General features: G+C 50.4%; 1 protein-coding gene across 2 annotated transcripts in view; it reads left to right on the top strand.

Annotated features, from left to right (window-relative positions):
* SLC4A4 (solute carrier family 4 member 4) overlaps window positions 1-20,117 on the top strand; it is a gene marked incomplete at its 3' end in the record, with an annotated part of 159,107 nt that overhangs the window by 58,935 nt on the left and 80,055 nt on the right. For both annotated transcript variants that reach the window (XM_082482028.1, XM_082482027.1), the window contains exons 3-5: window positions 8,070-8,205; window positions 13,893-14,053; window positions 17,212-17,391. In XM_082482028.1, the coding sequence (XP_082338154.1) occupies window positions 8,070-8,205; window positions 13,893-14,053; window positions 17,212-17,391 (477 nt within the window). The remainder of the gene's footprint in view (window positions 1-8,069; window positions 8,206-13,892; window positions 14,054-17,211; window positions 17,392-20,117) is intronic.

The raw sequence follows: 20,117 nt of genomic DNA, 5'->3' as shown, positions 1-20,117 counted from the left end.
GATACTAGAACAGGACCCCAGCAGGATTCCAGAGAGGCGAACAGCACGCGTTTCTGCGAAAGACTGCGAAAGCCATAGTGCTTTGAAAGGGAAAACAGAGAAAAGCCGAAGAAAAACGCTGAGAATTAGGGAGCAGTTTTTGACCTTTGTTATATATGGCAGCCACCGCGCCGTTAAATGGTTTAACTGGAGACTTGACTGCTGTTCAGGTCCAAGGGAGGTGTGGTGCCAGGCAGCATCCTGTATCTGTGTGGTGGTGGGAAACGTTACAAAGCGCAGGGAAAAAAAAAAAAGCCAGCCTTTCTCTAGGTGCTGCTTTTTCTTTATTAAAAGTCCTTTTGGCAACTACTCAGTAATAGCTCCTTAAAAATGTGCTGCTGTAGCAGTTTCACACAACTTGAAGTAAGATGGCTGACCTCCAGGACTCGGCAAAAAAATACCGTTGTTATCCGTATTTTGTAATGAATTGCTTGTTATGGAGTTTGCATCGTGCCAGGGCTCATGAACAGTATGGTTCGGTGCAGGGCACAGGCTCCGATGCAGGAGCGCGGGCTCGTTGTTTAGCAGAAATAAGTGTCGGAGGCATCACTGCCGTTGATGTGATTAAAAACGGCACTCGGTGAATCTAGAAAAATTAAAAAAAAGTGATGGGAGAAGAGAAATTTCCTGTTTTTCTAGCAGTTGGGAAGCCAGTCGCTGCCGATTAGCGTCTAGCTACAGCAGAGCCACGGAGAATTGCGTGGTCCACGTACGCCCGATTCCGCACCCGTGGAAGCGGTGGAACCTGGCATTGATTTGAGCAGGCAGAGGCTGGCCTTGTTAATATATTAAATATTCCGTCTGACTCAGGCTGCTAATGGGGTATCTGCGGGAGGCTATCAATAATGCATTTCATTTGGAATACGCAGCTGCCTCTGCTCCTGCCGCCTTCTCTAGATATTATTGTTGTTGTCTGCAGCTGAAAAAAGCAGACAATTTTTGAAGAGAGTTATTGGCAGTCTCTCTCCAGTTGAACAGTGTTGGGAAAAGTTCATAATTAGGCTTGAGGTGTAGCATGCAGCGGTCTCTCTGTTGTAACAGTGTAGTTGGAATTAGCAGTCTTTCTGCTTTTATAGGCAGAGCGACTTTTTCCTTAGATGATGCCGGTTTTGTTTAAAACGTTGCCAGACCGATTGTCCACGTTGCGCTCCTTGTCCACCTGAGCTCTCTGCTATAGATGAGGAGATTTGAGACATTTGGGGAAGCGGGGTCTTTTTTTCTGTCCCTGTATCTCCAAGGAAAGTTTCCGTAAAATATCCGTAGACAAAACTTTTGTACGGGATCTCAACAGCCCCGAAGACAAAGGAGAGCTGAGAACGCTCGGCAAATCGTTACGTAAAAGCTGCCATTCTTCTGGCACTCGAGAGAATATGTTATTAGTAAGCATTTGTCTAATACTGAAGATTTTTTGCAGATCAAAGACTTAATATATGCCACATGCTGCAGAGGAGCTTACGGTAGAACGTGTACAACCATGCAGTACAACAGCCTAATGAAAAAAAAAACGGATTATTCAAGAGGCAGTCAATGCTATTCATTATGTGCTGGAAAGGGTCACGATCGAGGGATGGGGGATGTTTGCTTCAGGATGGATCAAGCAGCTTGAATAGTGTTTCTCCGCTTTTACACCCCCGTAGCCGTGAGAGAATCGCCCCAGGACGGGAGCTGGGTAGGGTGGCGAGCGTTCCCCGCCGGCTGCCAAGTTCTGCCTGGGGACAAGTCTAATCTGCCTTACAGGCAGCCAGCACCGAGCGCGGGGTCGAAAAGTCATCGGTCTTCTCGAGAAGCGAAGAAACAAAGCGAGAAAACGAGAAATTCTCACGCTCGCTTCGAGTTGGATCATCCAGAGGTGGGTTCTGCGAGACCCTGAGCGACGTTTTCAGGTGCGAGCGTTTCTGCGGAGCACGTGTCCCCTGGAAATCTTCACGCAGTTGACTTCTTTGGTGGGGCTCCAGGATGCTTTCACTTGATAGAGTGCTTGGGGAGTCGGGAAGTCAGTTCTCACCTGGGTGGTTGGACAGAAACTGGGATTTTCTAACGTGACTGTTCTTTCCCGTAACGGGAATAAGAGTCCTTACCTGTAAATTTGCAAGAATAGCCCGGGGAGTCTGTGTGCCGCGCTCTAATGGGAGCAGTGCTCCAGAAACGCTGAACGGTATTGCAGTTAACTAAGAGACCGTCCTTTGCCTTACCCTGTGGCCTTGGCTCAGCGTGGTGGCTGCCGTACGTGAAGACGTCCAAGACGATGACTTTTAGTAGCTCCTGGTGTTAGGTGTGACTCCGTTTGGGTTAGTCTTTCAAGGAAGCTGGTAAAAACCGTGAGCCGTAAAATCCTTTTCCCTGCTTGCTTTTAGATCATAGAATCATAGAATTGCTGAGGTTGGAAGGGACCTTTAAGATCCTCAAGTCCAACCATCAACCTACCCTGACAAAACCCACTTCTAAACCATGTCCCTAAGTACCACATCTCCCCTTTTTTTAAACACCTCCAGGGATGGCGAATCCCCCCCTCCCTGGGCAGCCTATTCCAATGTTTAATGACGCTTTCAGTGAAGAAAATTTCCTAATATTCAATCTAAACCTCCCCTGACATAACTTCAACCCATTTCCTCTCATCCTATCACTTGTCACCGGGGAGAAGAGGTCAGCCCCCACTTCTCTACAACCTCCTTTCAGGGAGCTGTAGAGGGTGATAAGGTCTCCCCTCAGCCTCCTCTTCTCCAGGCTGAACAACCCCGGTTCCCACAGTCGTTCCTCATAAGATTTGTCCTCCAGACCCCTCACCAGCTTTGTAGCCCTAAAAGATGGAGCTCTTAAGTCTCGTCTCACGTTCTCCCTGTCACATCTTACCTTGGTCTTGATTCAGACGCTTTCCTCCGCAGTTTTTGCCAACCTGAGTAACTGAACTAGCTTGTGCCTATCTTAATGAGTTCTTGCAGAGCAAGAATCTCGCTGCGAAATCAAGATAGGGTGAATTCTGGTCTTATCGGCGGTGTGTAATCAGCACCGGTCCAGGTTACTGCTGCTTCTGATGACATCCCTGTTGTGAAAGGGGATCAAGGGGAGATAGTGAGTGTCCACAGTCTGCCCGGCAGCTGGAAGTTGTACGAAGGGAGAATCAAAATTAAAGTGAGTTTTAATTTTTATTTTTTTTTTTTCTCCTTAGTCTTCCGTCCTCAGGAGCAGTTCTGCGCTGTCTGTATCTGCAGAGCTCTGCGCTTGCGGTGCCCTGTTGGTGATGCGCGAGGCGTGAAGCCTACGTAGGGAAGGGCTTGGTGCCGTCAGGGGGACTGGGACATTTAAACTGCCCGGTTTGCCGCTCTCGTTGGTAATGCCGACTGGAGCAGGGGGTTTCTCACCGGTTATCCTTAGTGGAACCTTCCCCCCAGGTGGTGCCTTGAATTACATCTAAAAATGCTCAAACTCTGGGGCTTGCCTGGGCAAGGACGGTCAGGAAAATGAATGGCAGTTGATCAGAGGTGCAAATCATGAGGGAAATGATTAAACTGCATAAGGTCTTGTATCGACATCAACACGCAATTAAGATTGGCTTGGGTAATGGGTTCATTTTGGAAGTGAAGTCAGCTAAACTAGGAAGAAAAGGACTTTAAATCTGATAAAAGTGTCTGCACAGGTGTTTCACTTAACTGGCTGGCTCAGACCTCGGGTGGAGTTGGACCGAGGTTTGGCTGAGTGAGGGCAACCCCAGAAATTAACAGGAGTACGGTCATGTCCTGTTTTAATAAGCGTGTTTGGAAAGCACGTCTGACGAATAGCCTTGCTTGGTAATGTTACCGTGGGCCTTGAGGAGGGATTCACGCCAGGTCTCTCGGGGGGATTTTGTAGCTGCCGATGTGCTTCAGAGAGAACTTCTTGTGAGATGGTCTCTCTGGCCTGGAAGGGAAGAAGCAGTTGACGGAGGTGCAGGTCCCAAAGGTATTTAGAAGCGTGACTGGTAACAGCAAGCTCAAAATCCAGGAGGAAAACCGTGTGGGTTGATTGGAGAAGAGCCTTTTTCACACGTGCATCAACACAAATGAGCGTCCCCATCCCAAGGCAGCACGGTACACCTGGAGAACCGAGCTCTGTCCATCTCCCACCCGCGACAAGCGAGGCACTTGGCACTGGAGGTGACTTTAGGATACTCGCCGATCCGGCGGAGCCCCCCGGCACCTCGCTGGGTGTGCAGGAGCCCCGCAGGCACCGTGCCCGCTCTTCCATCGCGCGGCGCGGCGAGGGAGGGCTCCCCACCAGAGCCAGCAGCTGCGGGAGCGGGACTGACGTCGGGCTGGGAAGCTCAGCTGGGGCTGCTGCGAGGTTGCCGTGGCTGGAAATGTGTCTCTCTCTATTTCTGAGCTCCCCGAGAGTTCTCTCTGTTGATGGAGATTGATTTTGCCTTTGGGGACCTGAGGGTATAAATTGTACTCGCAATTGGCCTCAACTGAACTGGGGAGAAACTGCTGATGTGTTCGTTCTCTTCTGCGAGTGATGTATTTTATAAGCCGCCTCGTGGACCGCTTGTGACGGAAGGCGAGAAGAGGAGAGGGAAAAGGGGGAGGGAAGGGCTCTCTCTTACCGGTGGCAATATCTCTCTTTAGATGTTGCACTGGAGTGTTTTGCCATCTGCAATTAATACCTTAATTCCTCTCCCCGTTCCGGGGAAAAATGCAACCCGTGTAAATCTGTGGATTAGCATTTTCTCTGCCACATATGTCTGTCGGTCATCGGGTTGTTTCTTGTATGAGATAGCAAGGAAAATAAAATGCAAAAAGACTTAGGGGTGGTGGCGGCCGGTCCTGTGGTTCACAGTGCTGGTTCCAGCAGCCCCTAAACTGGACGGCGTAGGTAGAAGCGAAGGTGATGGTCAAGGCTGGGGCAGGCTGGCGGGGTTGGCGCTCAAAGGTCAGGCAGGGGGGAGGTCTACAGAGTTCACCCCCCGGGTTAATTGCTCTCCAGTCCTTAAGCCCGACGCTCAGCTGTCCGCCCCGCGCTGAGCACGCGGTGTTCGCGCCGGAGATTAGGATGAAAATATGTTCTCCTTGCTAAAGAGAGCACATAAACAACCCATAAACGGCCCATTAACCTACAAAATCGCAATAAAGAACATGTGGTAAAGCAAGCCATAGGAGACCTGTGACCCAGCAAATTCCTTAATTGGATTTTGAACCTTATCATCTGGGCTAAATGCAGCTAATAGGAAATTAGCAAAAACAAAAGAATGAAGAAAAGAAAGAAGGGGCGACGTATGACGCACGTCCAGGTTTGGTGGGAGCGTTTCTGTAATTCCTCTCCTGAGGCACTTCAGTGAGCAAAACGTTGCGGGTGGGTGTGGAATTACAGTGTTACGGGATCGAGTATCGGGGTAACGCTGCCACGTAATAAAACCACTTCAAAATGACCGAAAAGAGAGAATTTTCCCGTCGGCTGCCACCGATGCCTTCAGCAGCTCTAGAAGCTCTGCCGACACTTCTCTTACAGGCTGTTCCGCGCATCACCCCACGTGGCTTTTTGGAGCGATAGGATGTAAATTCACTTTATGGCTTTTCTGGCTGCGATATTTAAATTCCGTTCGGAATACGACAGTACACGGAGAGCCGTTGGTGCAGATTGAGGGGGGAAGACGATGGGCCCTTCCCACCGCGGTGAAACCACCCAACGGCCGGAGCGTGGCAGTCTCTCGGTGGTGGTGGTGGTGGTGGTGATGGGGCTTCGGCTGAATCCAAGCCAACCAGAAAGGAGGTGGTGGAAGTCTGCGGGCTCCTGCAACGAGCTCGTTTGCGTTCTTTTGCCCAGGCGTCGTCTTTTAGTTCTCTGTATTTAAAGGCTTTGGCTGAATCTTTGGCCTCTTTGAATAGATATTTTTTCCTATGTACACCTGGTGAGAGGTCTCTGCCCTGAGGTGCAGGAGAGCAGTTGAGCCGTGACGTGTGGGCGCATCGCTTCCAGCATGGGCTTCTGGCACCAGCGGTTGATGGGGACTGGCTCTGTAAAGATGAGCTCAAGCGTTGCGCCTAATTGCGTTTTTAGAATAGGGTAATCTCAATTATTTATACTGATGTTGGTTTCAAATGGGTTTTAGATGCAGATTTCTTCGTGCAAATTGCTCTTCTAATTGCAAGGATAATTTTCGTGCGGAAGGTTACGGGTTTGCAGATAGATTTTGGAACCGTTCTGCAAAGTGCATCTGTTACATCCAAGTCAAATAATCAAGTACTCGTTGTGTACCTCACAGGTTCTGAGAAATATATGTGAGAAAAAAAGATAAATTCTGTAGCAAGTGGTGGGTATATAAAAGTGCTAATTGCCGAGACGGTTAATGTGTATTTTTCTGAAAGTAAATGTAAATTCAGCTTAGTGATATTTTTCTCTGCTGTTAGGAGCGTATCAAAGGCGAGCTTGTGGTTTTGTGGGAGGGGATGGATTTTCTCGAAGGAAGGACTGATGGGAAAGCCTTTGTGTAGCCCGTCTGGGAAGAAGGGACGCGGGGCTCCTCTATAAACATTTAAAGCCAAAAGACTGGTAGGTGCCTTGGCACCCAACAGCCCAGGCTCTCCATACCGTCCTGGGCGAGTGCTGCAGGGGTTTCCAGACGTGTGGCTCCATGTGTCCTTCTCCCTCCTCCCGGAGCCGCGGGGCGATGTCCGTGGCTGCCCGGGGAACAGCAAGGGCGCTCATGGCCGTGAATATACGTTCAGTAGAAATCCGGGTGATATTATGAAAGCATCATCACCCTAACTGGTGAAGAAATGAATTTGCATCAACCTTTGCTGAGTAATTAAAGAAGAAAGCTCTGAAAGTTACTGTAAAAAAAAAAGGGGGGGGGGGGGGGGGAAGGTTATGTTTCTTGCTGGTTCCTTTTTTCACATTACAAATTGAGACTTTGTTTACCCTGGAAAAATCAATGGTGATTGGACACCTGGTGTAATTAATTATTTTGCAACAGACAGACAGCTGATCTTTTGAAAAGAAAGGAGTTTTTAGCAGAACCGTTCAAAGTTCATAGTCTGCTCTCTAACTCTAATGCTAATAAACATTCAGCAGGAAGGATGCCTGTCTTAAAATTTCACACGATCCCACCTTCGTTTTAAGGTGATATGGTCAGAAAAAACCTGTAGACCCCAAGAAGTCCTCCGGCAAGGTGTCCCCGGTGGCCCGAGCTCCGGCTGCCTTGGGCAGATGCCCTTAGGTCTTGGGATGTGGACCGTGAGGTTCTCAGGTTTTCATTTTGAATCACCCGCGTTCCTTAACCAGAACGGGCTTTCCGCTAATTTTTCTGGAGCTAATAACGCAAATGAACTCTGCTCGCGCTGTCAAAAGAGCGTGTGTTGAACATAGTTTCTTTTGCCTAAACGGGCTGTGGTTTCCCAATGGGACCGGTTGTTTTTTTTCAGTGCATTGGTGCCTGACTAAATGCGTTGGGTCGCATTCTTCATGTATAGATGAGACAACCTTTCTGTTAAATATTCCTGGGTGTTCCAGCGGTGGGTTTGGGGAGGTGACAGCCTGCCTCGGAGGCCAATGGGAGCCCGAGCCTCGGCGGCCGGGAGGGGAAAGCCCGCTACGGGATGCTGCCACAGCAAGCCCCAAAATGGTTTGGCCGAAACTGGTTTCACGTCATATAAAAAAGGGGGCGAAGGCTCGCGGCTGATCAGAGTGCGGAAGGTCCTTGGGCACGCACCATAGAGCATATTGGGTTTGAGCTTGGTAGCGCTTTTTTTTTTTTTTTTTTTTTTTTTTACAAGGGCTGCAAATTGCTGTGACATAGTTAAGGACTGTAGGAAGAGGCAAGTTTTTCCTGAACTTTACTCCCAGCTTGAACTTTTAAGAAGCTAAGGGAGAGGCAAGGAAGGGGAGAGAGGGAGATAGACGTACCCTCGCTCACGCCCCTCCCTCTGCAGCGCCTAGGATGTCCGATGGACAAGACAGCCTGGAGAAACAGCTGAATGGCTTTGGGGAGCAGGGGAAGGAGAGGACCCGCACGTCCCTCGTCATCTCTCAGGCCGTTAACCGCAGTATTTTCACCTCTGCAGTCTCCCCCGCTGCCGAACGCGTCCGCTTCATCCTCGGAGAGGAAGATGACAGCCCGGCGCCCCCGCAGCTCTTCACGGAGCTGGATGAACTTCTGGCCGTCGACGGACAAGAGATGGAATGGAAGGAGACTGCAAGGTGGGTTGGTTTTCCTTTACCCCGAAAGCGAAGGGCGGCTGCCCGGGCCCCCTGTGGGAAATTCCTTTGTAGTATTCAGTTGGGGTAATATCTGTGCTACGGGATCGCTTGGGGAATCCACGGAAAGGAGCCTGTATAGTTCAAATCGCCTTTCTTTGATAAATGAGGGAATTCGAGGCTTTGTTTAGATACTCCGTTAAAACGAAAACTAGAAGAAACCAGGGGGCTAGATTTATTTGAATAGTTTCCTATGGAGAGCCAACAGACGTATGGGCTTCTCGGAGCTTTGCAAAGAACGGCAGTGTCTTGGCCAGAGCTCTCAGAAGTCAGCGCCTGAATAAAGCTTCTGCACGTGTCTCAAAACTCCTTCAGTTCCCTTGCCCAAAAGTAGATTTGAGCCTGACCCCACCGCACACCAGAAGATGGGAAGTTTTCACTGTGTCCCTCTCCTAGCGAGTTACTGATGAAATTCAATTTGAGTAGGCAAAAAAAAAAAAAAAAGGTTATTTTTTCTTTAGAGGAAATGATTCAAGGTGTGTGTGAAATGCTGGATCGGATTTGCCTGCTTTGAGTTTCTCGGTTAAGTTCTCTGCCTGTTTCTTTGATGCTGCTGTTGGTTTGGTCAAAAAACCATGCCAAAACCGTGGTCAAAAAAACCGTGCCAAAAAACTGGCCTGGTTTTTTGATCTGGTCGACACAAGTTGCACACAGTTTATTTCTGAACGCCACCGAAAGAGCCGTTGGACTGGGTCTAAAGGCTGCCGTTTAGCCTCTAGCCTTATAACGCTTTGGTAATTTTTATACAGTAGAAATATTTTTCTTGGGTTTGCTTTAAAAGGTAACCCTCTGCTTGCAGTCTGGTTGCTGTGAAGGCCTGGAACGTCCCGCTAGAAAGAGGTGCTGGCCCAGCCGGAGACCAGTCCGGGGCTCTACCTTCCCTATTCCCAATCCCTCGCTTAACTTGGGGCTTTTCGTTTTCCTTTATTGTGGCTGGGCTAAGCCCTTTCCCCACCTTCCAGTCTTAAGGGCACCTACTGTGCTCGTGGTTCGCCCCTGTTGTTTGGTTACCTTAATCTTCTTTACCTGCGATTTAATGAACCGCTCCACCACCTACCCCTTTACCCCCTTATCTTTATTTTTACTTCTCGGTCACTTGGAGAGCCTCCTCAAAGACTTTTCACCTTTTACTCTTTAACTTCTTACTTGTCGGTCATCCTTTTCTCCCTTTATTGCTTTTCTGTCCTCTTATCGTTAGCTCAGTACTTGCATGTTGTCGTCTCTGCTGCCCACCAATGCTTTTCACAGCAAATTACGCCTTCCTCTGTCCGCGCAGAGGTCTTTGGGAAGGGGTTTTAATGGCAGTTTGTTAAAGCTTTTTCACAATTCGGACCTTAGCACGGTATTTCTTATCGAGCCGTTTCTTCGGCCTCTCCTTTGTAGTGTGGATATCGGGAAGCTCTGATCTTCCTTCGGTCCGCAAACGTCAGCCATGAGAAGAGAGGTGCCCCGTGTCCGGTGGGGCGTATCGCGGAGCGCTGCGGTTCTCGAGGGACGTTGGTCAGGAGCCCTCCGCTCTCGCGCGTGAAGGACCTGGCAGAGGGATACGCCTGCGCGCTTCGCACTCTCGGGTGGCTGCGGGGGAAAAAAGGAGCTTTTCTTCTTCTCTGGCAAAGGATTTCTGGGTTTACGTGTTTTCACGCATCTTTGGTAGAAGTGCCGGATGGAGCCGTATATATGATTCCCTCTCTTTAAAGTGTACGTTACGTGGGTTAAGTACCCCACTGAGGCACTGTGTCATTCCTAAACTTGCCCCAACCTCCTGACTTGCGTCCTGGTTTGCTGATAGTGATCTTGCATAGGGCACGGTTGCTCAGGATGTTTCGGTATCTTCCTGAAATGAATTAATCTCGCACGGCAAAACTCGCTGTAGGCTACGGAGCGGCTCCTGCTGGGGGACGTACCAGCCAGCGCTGGTCACCTCTGCTCTTGCGTGGGGAGAGGACCCGCCAGCCATGCCGCTCGCTGCAGCCCTTCCGTCTAAGGCTTGAAAGAACCTGTCAGGAAAGGATGTTTGCATTATTAAAAGGGTTTAGCAAATGATGCCATCCCTTCCAGAGCCGTTCTCATCAATAGAGAAACAACCGGTGAACGTCACGGAAAAATTCTAGCAGGAACCTTAAAGCAACCGATTGAAGATGGGGACCTTGAGTTGCCCGTCCCGGTTGATTCGCGTGAGTTCGGCTGTCTGTGGGGCAACCCCAGTATAAACGGGCTACGCTTGGCCCCCCGCGCACGGTTGACCTTCCTGACAGTGGGTAAGATCAGCCGGTGACCAGGGCGGGAGGATGTCATAGCCCTCGGCGCGGTCCCGTTGCCTGTTAGCACATGGCGGTGATGGGCCGTGGTTCACCGTAAAGGGCCAGTTTGGGAAAGACGTCCTCAGTGTGCAGAGGGTTTCGCGGCAAAGCCCCGTAGGCGTGTTAGAAATAGAGCAGTAAAAGGGAAGGTTTATTGCTGTTAAAAGGTAACCTGAAGATTTGGGTCACCGGGCGCTCCTTGATCGTTTTGTTGGCGCTCGTAATCGATTTACCTGGTGCGGATGGACAAGTTCCAAGAGGCAAATGTTTGCGTTTCAGCAGCAGGTACAGCATGCAGAGCAAACTAGGAAAAGGAAAGGAACTGAAGCAGGTGGGGGCCGCCAGTCTGTTTTGAGGCTCGGTACGGTATATTTGGGGACCGGGATGTGTCCACCGCAGTGTGGGGCTCGTCATTCTGCAAGGCAGGGAGCTGGTAGAAAGCTCATGAGGTCGCAGAGAAAAGGAATGAAAGGGCCGGGGGGTGCCGGATAGGTTTTTTTAATCTTCTATTATGGCCTTTTTTAATTGTATAAGCTCTGTCAGGCAATATGCTTATATCCTTCACCCTTTTACACATTATTAATAATATTAACACAGCTTTTAGGCAATCCTTTTTGAAGCTCTAAAAATAACAAAAGAAAAAAGATGGCTCCTGCATGGTGGTTAGCAGAGGGATTAGCTTTCTTCACGGTGTGCGGGCACTGGCTGTACCGTCAGCTCCCCACCGGGCGTTTGGAGTGCGGGCGGTTATTCGGGAGGCAACCAAGTGGGCCGCGGACAGATTTTTCTCGTGAGTCTCAGCCCTTTGGAGCCAAGGATGCTGACAGGTACCTGAATTCCCAAATCCCCAGTGGCGGGAGAGCCTTGCTGGAGCCATCAGCGCACTTTCCAGGGCCGGAGAGGCATAACGGAACGCGGGCGGTTTGCGTCGTACCTTGCGGCATCTCTGATGCGGTCGCGGGAGTGTTTGCTGCCTATTGCACGTACAGCTGGCGGACACGAACAATATGTAGATGGATGGAGACGAGGGATGGAGACGAGGGATGGAGATGGGATGGAGGCGAGGAAGGGAATTTGGACACGAACAATATGTAGATGGATGGAGACGAGGGATGGAGATGGGATGGAGGCGAGGAAGGGAATTTGGACACAAACAATATGTAGATGAATGGAGACGAGGGATGGAGATGGGATGGAGATGGGATGGAGGCGAGGAAGGGAATTTGATTGATTGTTTTCTCAAACAGCGGTGGAGATAATCTTTGGCCCTGAAGCGGTACGGGGCTGCTAGGCTGCAGGCAGCATCGCTTTCGGCACTCGGGGAGCTCCCTTGGGAGCTGCGAGGAATATTCACGCGAGAGGAAGCACTGACCCTGCGGCTCTCTCTTTTGCCCTCTCCACTCTCCTCCACCCTGAAAGTCCAGCACATTTTTCCCGCGCTCAGCAGCTGCCCGTGTGACTTACAGTTGTGGGCGAGCTGTTCTGCAGAAGCAGATTTAAAAAAAAAAAAAACCACCCCAAAACCATAAAGAACGTGGCATTTGTTAAACGTATGGAAAGCCACATGGATAGCTGTGCTTAACTGAGTACTCGCGTCATTTGTGTAGGAGACGGTGTGCTCCAGGGCTTCAGAAGGGATGAAGAACTAAGTGTGTGAAGGTGCTGCAGGGTGTTTGGAAGGTCCTTAGCTGTGCACGGGTCCCCCCTGGAGCGGGGGGCGGGAGCGCATCCCAGGAAAAGAGCTGTTCTGGGGAGCACATGGCTCAAACGGGTTTGCAAGTTGGTATTTGTTTTGTTGTCTTTGGGTTGTGCGTTGTGGTGAGAAAAGTAAACAGAAAGTGAATATTGATAGTGGCAAACAACACACTTCCACTGAAAAGGCGAACGCTTTGTAATTTGGAGCCTTTATGCTGTTGAAGGGTGAACTGCGTCTCAGTCACACGTAATAACCTCTGAAATTCGCAGATTTGCGGCTGCTCAAGTGCCTTAGGTGTCCTAGGAGATACCTGGGCTTGGGGAACTGAGTAGAACCTTATTAATTTGAGATCAAACTCCGTCTTTTAGCTTGAGTTAAAAAGCAGCTTTAAAAAAAAGAAAGTCTCAAAAAGAGATTATGCAATTGAAAAGCATAATTGATTAATTCCCAAGTAATATGTTTTTCAGGATTAAATGTAATTTCACTTGGTGTTGATAATACTCTTTTGAACCGGTTTACGAGCTTCCTTACCTTTACGGGTGTCTTTTTTGTCTTAGTAATCCCCTTATATTAGTCACTGGAATTTTCATTTTCCACATCTATGGAAACGGTATCTCAAGGCGGGATGAGAAAAGCCCTTCTTGCTTTGCAATTAGGCGCTCTGAAGTGGCTTTCCTTGCCCCTGAGCCCCGAGCCCGTACCAAAGCCGTGGCCGGTTGGGCGCAGCGGGGCCAAGGGCACGGTCAAGCCGTGGGGCGAAGGCGGGCTGCAGCCCCGGGGAGGGGGGGGACACCCACACACCTCCTCGCCGGCTGTTAGGACATAGGTTTAGGGGTATAAAGAGTATTTTGCACAGAACGGGATTTAACCTTTGCTCTAATCTTCAACTAGAGATGAGCTTTCTGTGGGTTTTTTTCAGACCTCCTTTGTTAAATCATTAAACGAGGGCTGGGGAGCGGAGGCGAGGAGCCCCTCCTTGTGTCTCTCCCTTTGGCGGCCCACTTGTTCTGCTCAGAACAGCTTCAGATCTGGTCAGGATGTGCTCCTCCACCCTTCCCCGCAGCCCAACCGGCGGCTCTGGGGCAGCGCTATTCGGCGCTGCCGAGTTTTAGCAGTGGCTGAAGTTTTCAGCTGGTAATGTCGGATTTGAATACCGGTATACAAGTCACCTTATTTCCCAAAATTATGATTTTTTTTTTTTTTTTTCTTGTTCCCCCATCCTTTTTGTGGAGCTGTTGTGCTCAGCCCTTCTCCCTTGAGGTGGGTTTGGGACGGGCTGTGCAAACTGACCGGGGCTCAGCTGAGTCGCGGGAGCTGCCTCTGTCCCCCTGGCCTGCAGCGAACCTCAGCCGAAGGCTCTTAGTTGAAATCTTGGTGAAAGCCACTAAAGATACCAAGTTTTACCTCGCATTTGCGAGAGCCTACAGGCAGGCAGAGCGTTATCGCCGCTCAGCTGACACATAGCGATGCATTAAGCCTTTGCAACTCCATCGTGGATTTGCGGCCTCGGAGACGGGTGGGAAAATGCGTGCGCTTGGATTTGTCGGTATGCCGTGATGGTTCGTCTTTCCGAGACGTGTGCCTGTGAGGAGCCACCGGCGCTAACACAGTCTTCTTGCTCTGCCCTCCCGTAGGTGGATCAAGTTTGAGGAGAAGGTAGAACAAGGTGGGGAGCGATGGAGCAAACCTCACGTGGCCACCTTGTCCCTGCACAGCTTGTTTGAGTTGAGGACGTGTATCGAGAAAGGCTCGATAATGCTGGATCTGGAGGCCTCTTCTCTCCCGCAGGTGGTGGGTAAGTAAAGCTGCCTCCGCTCTTTCCCTCAACTCTTCCCTACAAAGTTTTATTAACCCTGATGGCGGTTTCAGTGACGGTTTTAATGAGAAAGCGCTGCTTTTTCAACAAAAGAGGAACATAAAGAAATAATCATAGAAGAGTTAAAGTTGGAATCCCGGAATCCCAGACTGGTCAGGGCTGGAAGGGCCCTCTGGAGCTCCCCCAGTGCCACCCCCCGCCAGAGCAGGGACACCTCCAGCAGTGGCACAGGACATGTCCAGGCGGGTTTGAATGGCTCCAGAGGGGGAGACTCCCCCCCTCTCTGGGCAGCTGTGCCACTGCTCTGCCGCCCGCACAGGAGAGAAGTCCCTCCTCAGGCTGAGATGGAACTGCCCATGGTCACGTTTGTGCCCGTTCCCTCTTGTCCCGTCACTGGGCACCACTGACAAAAGCCTGTTCCCACCCCCGGCACCCTCCCCTGAAGGATTGATAAGCGTTGGTAAGATCCCCCTCAGCCTTCTCCTCTCCAGCCTGAACAGCCCCACGGCCCTCAGCCTCTCCTCAGCAGAAAGGTGCTCTAATCCCTTAATCATCTTAGTAGCCCTAAAGGGAAGGGACCTTAAAGCTCATCTGGTTCCAACCCCCTGCCACGGGCAGGGACACCTATCCTCCAGGGAATAAGAGGGAAAACTAGAAAGAACGTGGAGGAGGATAATGGATAAATGAAAAGACTTCTTCTCAGTTAAGGAAGAAGAGTCAGTCAACCTCAGTGGTAACTGATGCTTACCTAGAACTGCTTTTTGGTCATTACATGGAATCATTTGCATCCTGAAGGAGATACCCGAATATATCGCTACGTGTGTGCGAAAGGAATAGCATACACTGACTTAATTTATGTTCACCATCAGCCAGGTAACGTGTAAAAGGCCACCTCTCTCAGGCCAGAGACACGCGGCCAGCGCCGCTTTGTGCAGGAGGGCGGCAGGTTTTGGCCGGCGTGCGCAGCCCCGGCACTGTTTTCGGCTGAGGTCTCTCCAGCCCCGGCGAGCAGCCCCAGCACCAGCTGATGCCTCGCTCGGCTGAACGTGATGGCGATTTTTTTGCAGTCAAAATAGCCGTGACCCAGGATGACACTTGGTGACATTGCTGAGAGCTGTACCACGTTCCCCACTGCGGGTGAGAAGACAGACAAAAAGGCATTTTCCAAGTGAGCCCTCCAGCGGAGGTACCTTCAACCAAAACACTGAGTTTAGAAAGCGTTGTGCGAAGAGGTGCCGAAGAGCAGAATGAAATAAATCCCCCTCTTTCCCCCCAAAACTCAGTGCTTTGAATTATAATCGCAGGAAACGGGCTCAAAATTGTCTTGGCGTGAAGTTATCAAATATCAGGTGCTGCACCAGTTTGTAAACTTGGAGTTACAAAAGCGGCCTCTGACGTTCTCTCCGGAGTTTTGAGCTCATTTTGTAGGTGCGTGTGCGGGCACTCACCGTCCTTTATTTTTGTGTCTGTGGATCCAAATGCACAGCTTTGCTAACTTTTAAAAAGAAAACAACCAAAAACCTCTGAAGTCTTATGCTGAAGCCGAACGTGCTTCAGAAGATAGCGGCTGATGTCAGCGGTCCAAAACATTAACCCTCAAACATGAAATTTCTTTTTGAAGTCGCTTCGAGACGTCACCTTCAATGTCCTTCTTCAACGCCCAAATTAAATCTAATTCCCGGGAGATTAAATTACGAATCGGTGGCTGCTGTTGCTGCAATGCTGTCCTGGGAGGGGTGTTTTTGCTGGTCCAGATCCCTGATGGGATCGATAGGGATGTCCAAGAAGCCCGCAGACTTGGTTTCCACAATTATTTAATCGTGAGCGCTTGGTTGCTGTCTGGTAGTGACACGCAGGAAAGAAAAGCTCAAGAGAGCTCTCCTTGTTCATTTGTGTTATATCAGAAACGCGGAAGGGAAGAAATATTTGCCAGATGGAGAAGGATAAACTTGATGAAGACAGACGTGTTGTTCTGAAGGAAGTACTCCAAAAATCACTGACGAAAAATACGAACAACGAAAGCTTGCAGAAAAATGGCACTTGGCAAAAATAAACCTTTTGCCAAGCGTTTTGTGTAAGCTGACCTACGTGCATATAATCATCCTTTTCCGAGTTTGGGTGGAAGAATGAGGCGGTTTTTCCCCCGGTGATTTGAAGAGGCATTAATTTTTGGGCAGCGTATAGAGAGTGACTTTCTGACTCACTGAGTTAGCAAACGCGATGCGTGTTCTGCCTCCCCTTTTCCCATAACTTTTATTATTAGCGCAAATAAAAGTTACCGGTAGACAAATAAGAGCTGCCACTTTCCCCTGGGGGGACAGCACGTTAACCGAAGTAATCAAGGGAACAACCTAATGTGAGATTTCAACGCGCAAGAGAGATTCTTAATAAATCCGGCTGCCTTTTTTTTAATCTTCTCCTGTGGGACAGGGGAGCGGAAAGGAGAGGATTGATGGAGAGGGAGCAGTTTGGGAGCCTTTTTTCCTGGTGATGCAGTTATAGGCAAAGCCACATAATACGGCCGTGACAACTGGAGCAAGTTCTGCCTTTCGCAGTTGCCGTCATTTCACTTCAGTTCTGAGAGTGATTTAATTAGTCACTCATCCCCAGGACTTTTTCCTGTCGTTAGATTAGGTTTTATCGGGGCCCTGCGAGGTGAACTCGGGCCTCGTTGAATCTGATAGAAGTTTTGCCCTGTTGTTTTGGGGAGCGTCCGGGAACTTGCAAAGTAGCTGTGGCTTGTTCACAAAATTGCAGATTGCCTTTCTGAACTGAGAACCGTCTGATCCTGGGGGCAGTTGGTTTGAAATAGGCTCGGGGGAAGGGGGGGGGGGGGCGGTGGGGGTGTATCCAAATAACGTAAGGGAGTCTTGGTGTGATAGGTACGTAGCGGTGGCCCATGGCTTTTGCTGGATGGAAACGCTTATGTTCCAAAGAAACGTCTAAGGGAGATTCCCATTAAAAGTAAAATGGTGAAATCTGGTGGTGGTTTTGAGATGGGAAGGAAAACCTTCAAAAAGGTCGGGTGAAAACGATGCGACCCTCTCCCTCTGCTCTCCCTTGGCGCGGCTGAGTTTTGCGCGTTGTGATTAATAGTCCTCTCCTCTCCCTCCCTCCCCTTTCTTTGCCTGCGACAGAGATGATCGTTGACAATCAGATCGAGACGGGGCTTTTGAAGCCAGAACTGAAGGACAAAGTCACCTACACGCTGCTCAGGAAGCACCGGCACCAGACCAAGAAGTCCAACCTGCGCTCCCTGGCCGACATTGGAAAGACCGTCTCCAGTGCAAGTAGGATGTTTACCAACCCCGATAATGGTAATGCAGAGGCTAACTGGCTATAGCCTTCCCTTTTAAAGCAACCCACCAAACTCGCCCGCCCAAAACTAACTGCGTTGCCTTGACGATGCTTTTCTAACCCACGATTAGCGTAGCGAGAGCCGTACTGATAACACGTCAGTGGCGGGCTCTGCAGGCTGCTTTGGCCGTGGCACGTCGCTCTAACCGTATCTCCACTGGACCGGGTGGGAGAGGAGAGGAGAGGAGGGGAGGGGGCAGGCAGGGTACCGCAGGGGGAGGCAGGGAGATGCTCTCGCAGCCGGTGGGCAGGAGATGATGTAGGAGGAGCGATAGGAAAGAGAGATTCAAAAAAAAAACCCCTCCAACCGTGCCTGAACCTAAAAGGCCGATCATCTGAAACGTTTGGACAGAGACGAAGCTTTCGTGCGCGTTCGATTTCTGTAACGGATGGTGTCGATGGCACTCAATCAAAAATTAGGTGACGGTAACGTCTAGCTTGCATTTTATTGCCATACAGTCATTGTCCAGTGCGGGTAAAGCTGATTCCCATCTCGCTTTATTCATCCTAAAGTCGTTTTGTGGTGTACGTGGTGAATATGTCTCTCTCTGTCTCGAAAAATGCCGTAATAGATAGTGCCGTGTGTGTAGTGGTGTCTGTAAGTGCGTGTGTGTGCGCGCGCGGGCGCAGACAGCTGTAGAGGCCTTGGCACTGACGCTGCACTTACCCATACACTGAGATTCGCAGGCGTCTTACTGGCGCTAAAAGCAAAAAAAAAAAGAGGAGGTTTAAGCCCACTGTCGTGTCGTAGAGCTCTGTCAGCCGCCTCAAGTTGCGGTCCGGAAATTTGTCTGAAAGTTGCTGTTTTAAAATACCCAGAAATGAAAGCAAGCAAAGAATGATTCTGTTCTTCTTGCTACATTGAAGGCCTCTTAGCTTTCTGTGCCCTGCTTCTAAAACTCACCCCAACGTTTCTCCCTAACCTATTACCGTACTTTATTAATATCTCCTGCTTTTTATCATCTTTGGCTTTTGCAGCAGCTGGGGGGGGGGGGGGGAGCGCGTGTGCATGTGAAGAATATTCGTTGCTCCGGGTGGTGCATCTTCTCATGTCCGAGTGCCGCGATAACGGCGGTGATTAAGGGAACAACCCAAAGGTGCAGTAATGTCAATGAAGGGGACGTGGTGGGCGTGCAGCTCTGCCGTGACTGTCCCTGCAGGAGCCCAATGGAGCAGCGAGCGGGACTGTGCTCTGGAGAGCGCTGGGCAAGGAATTCCAGTTGTGGGGAAGGAGCTTGGCATGGCCAGATGAGGTGGTTGGAGGATGCTAAAGATGGGGGAGTCTCCGCCAGAGCACGCTGCGGGGAGGGGAAGGGTTCTCCGGGGCATCGAGTTGTGGCTGCCCCATCCCTGGAGGTGTCCAAGGCCGGGTTGGACGGGGCTTGGAGGAACCTGGGCTGGGGGGAGGTGGCCCTGCCCAGGGCAGGGGGGTGGACTAGGTGATCTTTAAGCTCCCTCCCAACCCAAACCGTTCTGTGATCACCTAGCTTTGCTTTTGGCCTTCAAATCCCCACCAGCCCTGAGCAGACACCTAAACCTGGGTAATCCACACTGGTAGGAGTGCCTGTGGAGGGCCAGATCCGAGAGAAGTGCTGTTCAGGAGCTGTAGCTAAACTGTTGCTCCTCGTGCCCCTCTGCTCATTCCCCATTAGCCTCAGGCATAAAATTTGTAGGTGCCTCATTTTTTTGCCCTTCAATCAGCCAGGCCCTTCAGGTCCCTGGAGGATGTCTCGGTCATGTCATCCAGTGAGTAACTCGTGTTTGTTTTCAGTTGGGATTAAGAAATTACGTTCCTTCCAGCACATGCTCTGGGGCTTTCCATCGTGTCCTCCCCGCTTTCCGTTGTGTCCTCCCCGCTGTTTGCGCGGGAGGCACCTGCTTTCTGTTCAACGAAGGACGCGGCTGTTGCAGGTGAAATGCATCAGCGTTGTTTGCGGTGGTGGCTATAGATATCGGTTACCGCCTCTGCGACTACTGCTCTTTCGGGACTTTTGAAAAGATGAACAGGTTTGCTTTGAGGAGAAGGATGCTGGACTGCAGCCGTGCCGTATGGGAGGCAAAACATGAGACGGACGTGTCTGTAGCACGTGTCACCCGAGTGCGTGGCGTGGGGGATGCCCGTGGTTTTTGGCTCCAGCCCCGAACCCCCTTCCTGCAGGCAGTCACTGCCCCAACACGGGGAGAAGTTTCCAGCCTGGCCCACGGCACGCTTGGCATTCCACAGTCAGACCTGACCGCTCTCATTTTGCGTTGGAGACGAGCAGGTACGCTCTTGGGAATGCCTCTGCGTTTGGGCAACGCTAGGCTTTTTCCCGTCTCGTGGTTGAACAGGCTTGGTGTTTTATTCAGAGTACCTGTCTCAGCGAGGTCCTAGGGCATAGAAATGCAAAGGAACCTTTAGGATTGAGTGTATGGCATTGCTGTGAGTAGCGCCTCCTTCGGAAACGACGAGAGTGTAACCGAGGGGTTAAAATGTGCTCTGTCTACAGCGTACATCCACCTTCCACCTCGGGCTTGCATCTATTTTTACTGCACCGTAGGCCTGTAACAGCCACAGCTGGTGAATGTCAAATTCTTCCATTCTGCAGTTAAAGTCGTTCCTTGAGGAGCCATCAAAACTTCAAGGTGTTTAAATTAAAGCTTACTTAGGAGGTTTGAAGGTAAATGATGCCCAGTGCGTTATTTA

Source organism: Vanellus vanellus (genome assembly GCF_965231255.1).
Source record: "Vanellus vanellus genome assembly, chromosome: 4".
Taxonomy (NCBI): Eukaryota; Metazoa; Chordata; class Aves; order Charadriiformes; family Charadriidae; genus Vanellus; species Vanellus vanellus.
This window is presented reverse-complemented; position numbering and strand designations above follow the sequence as displayed.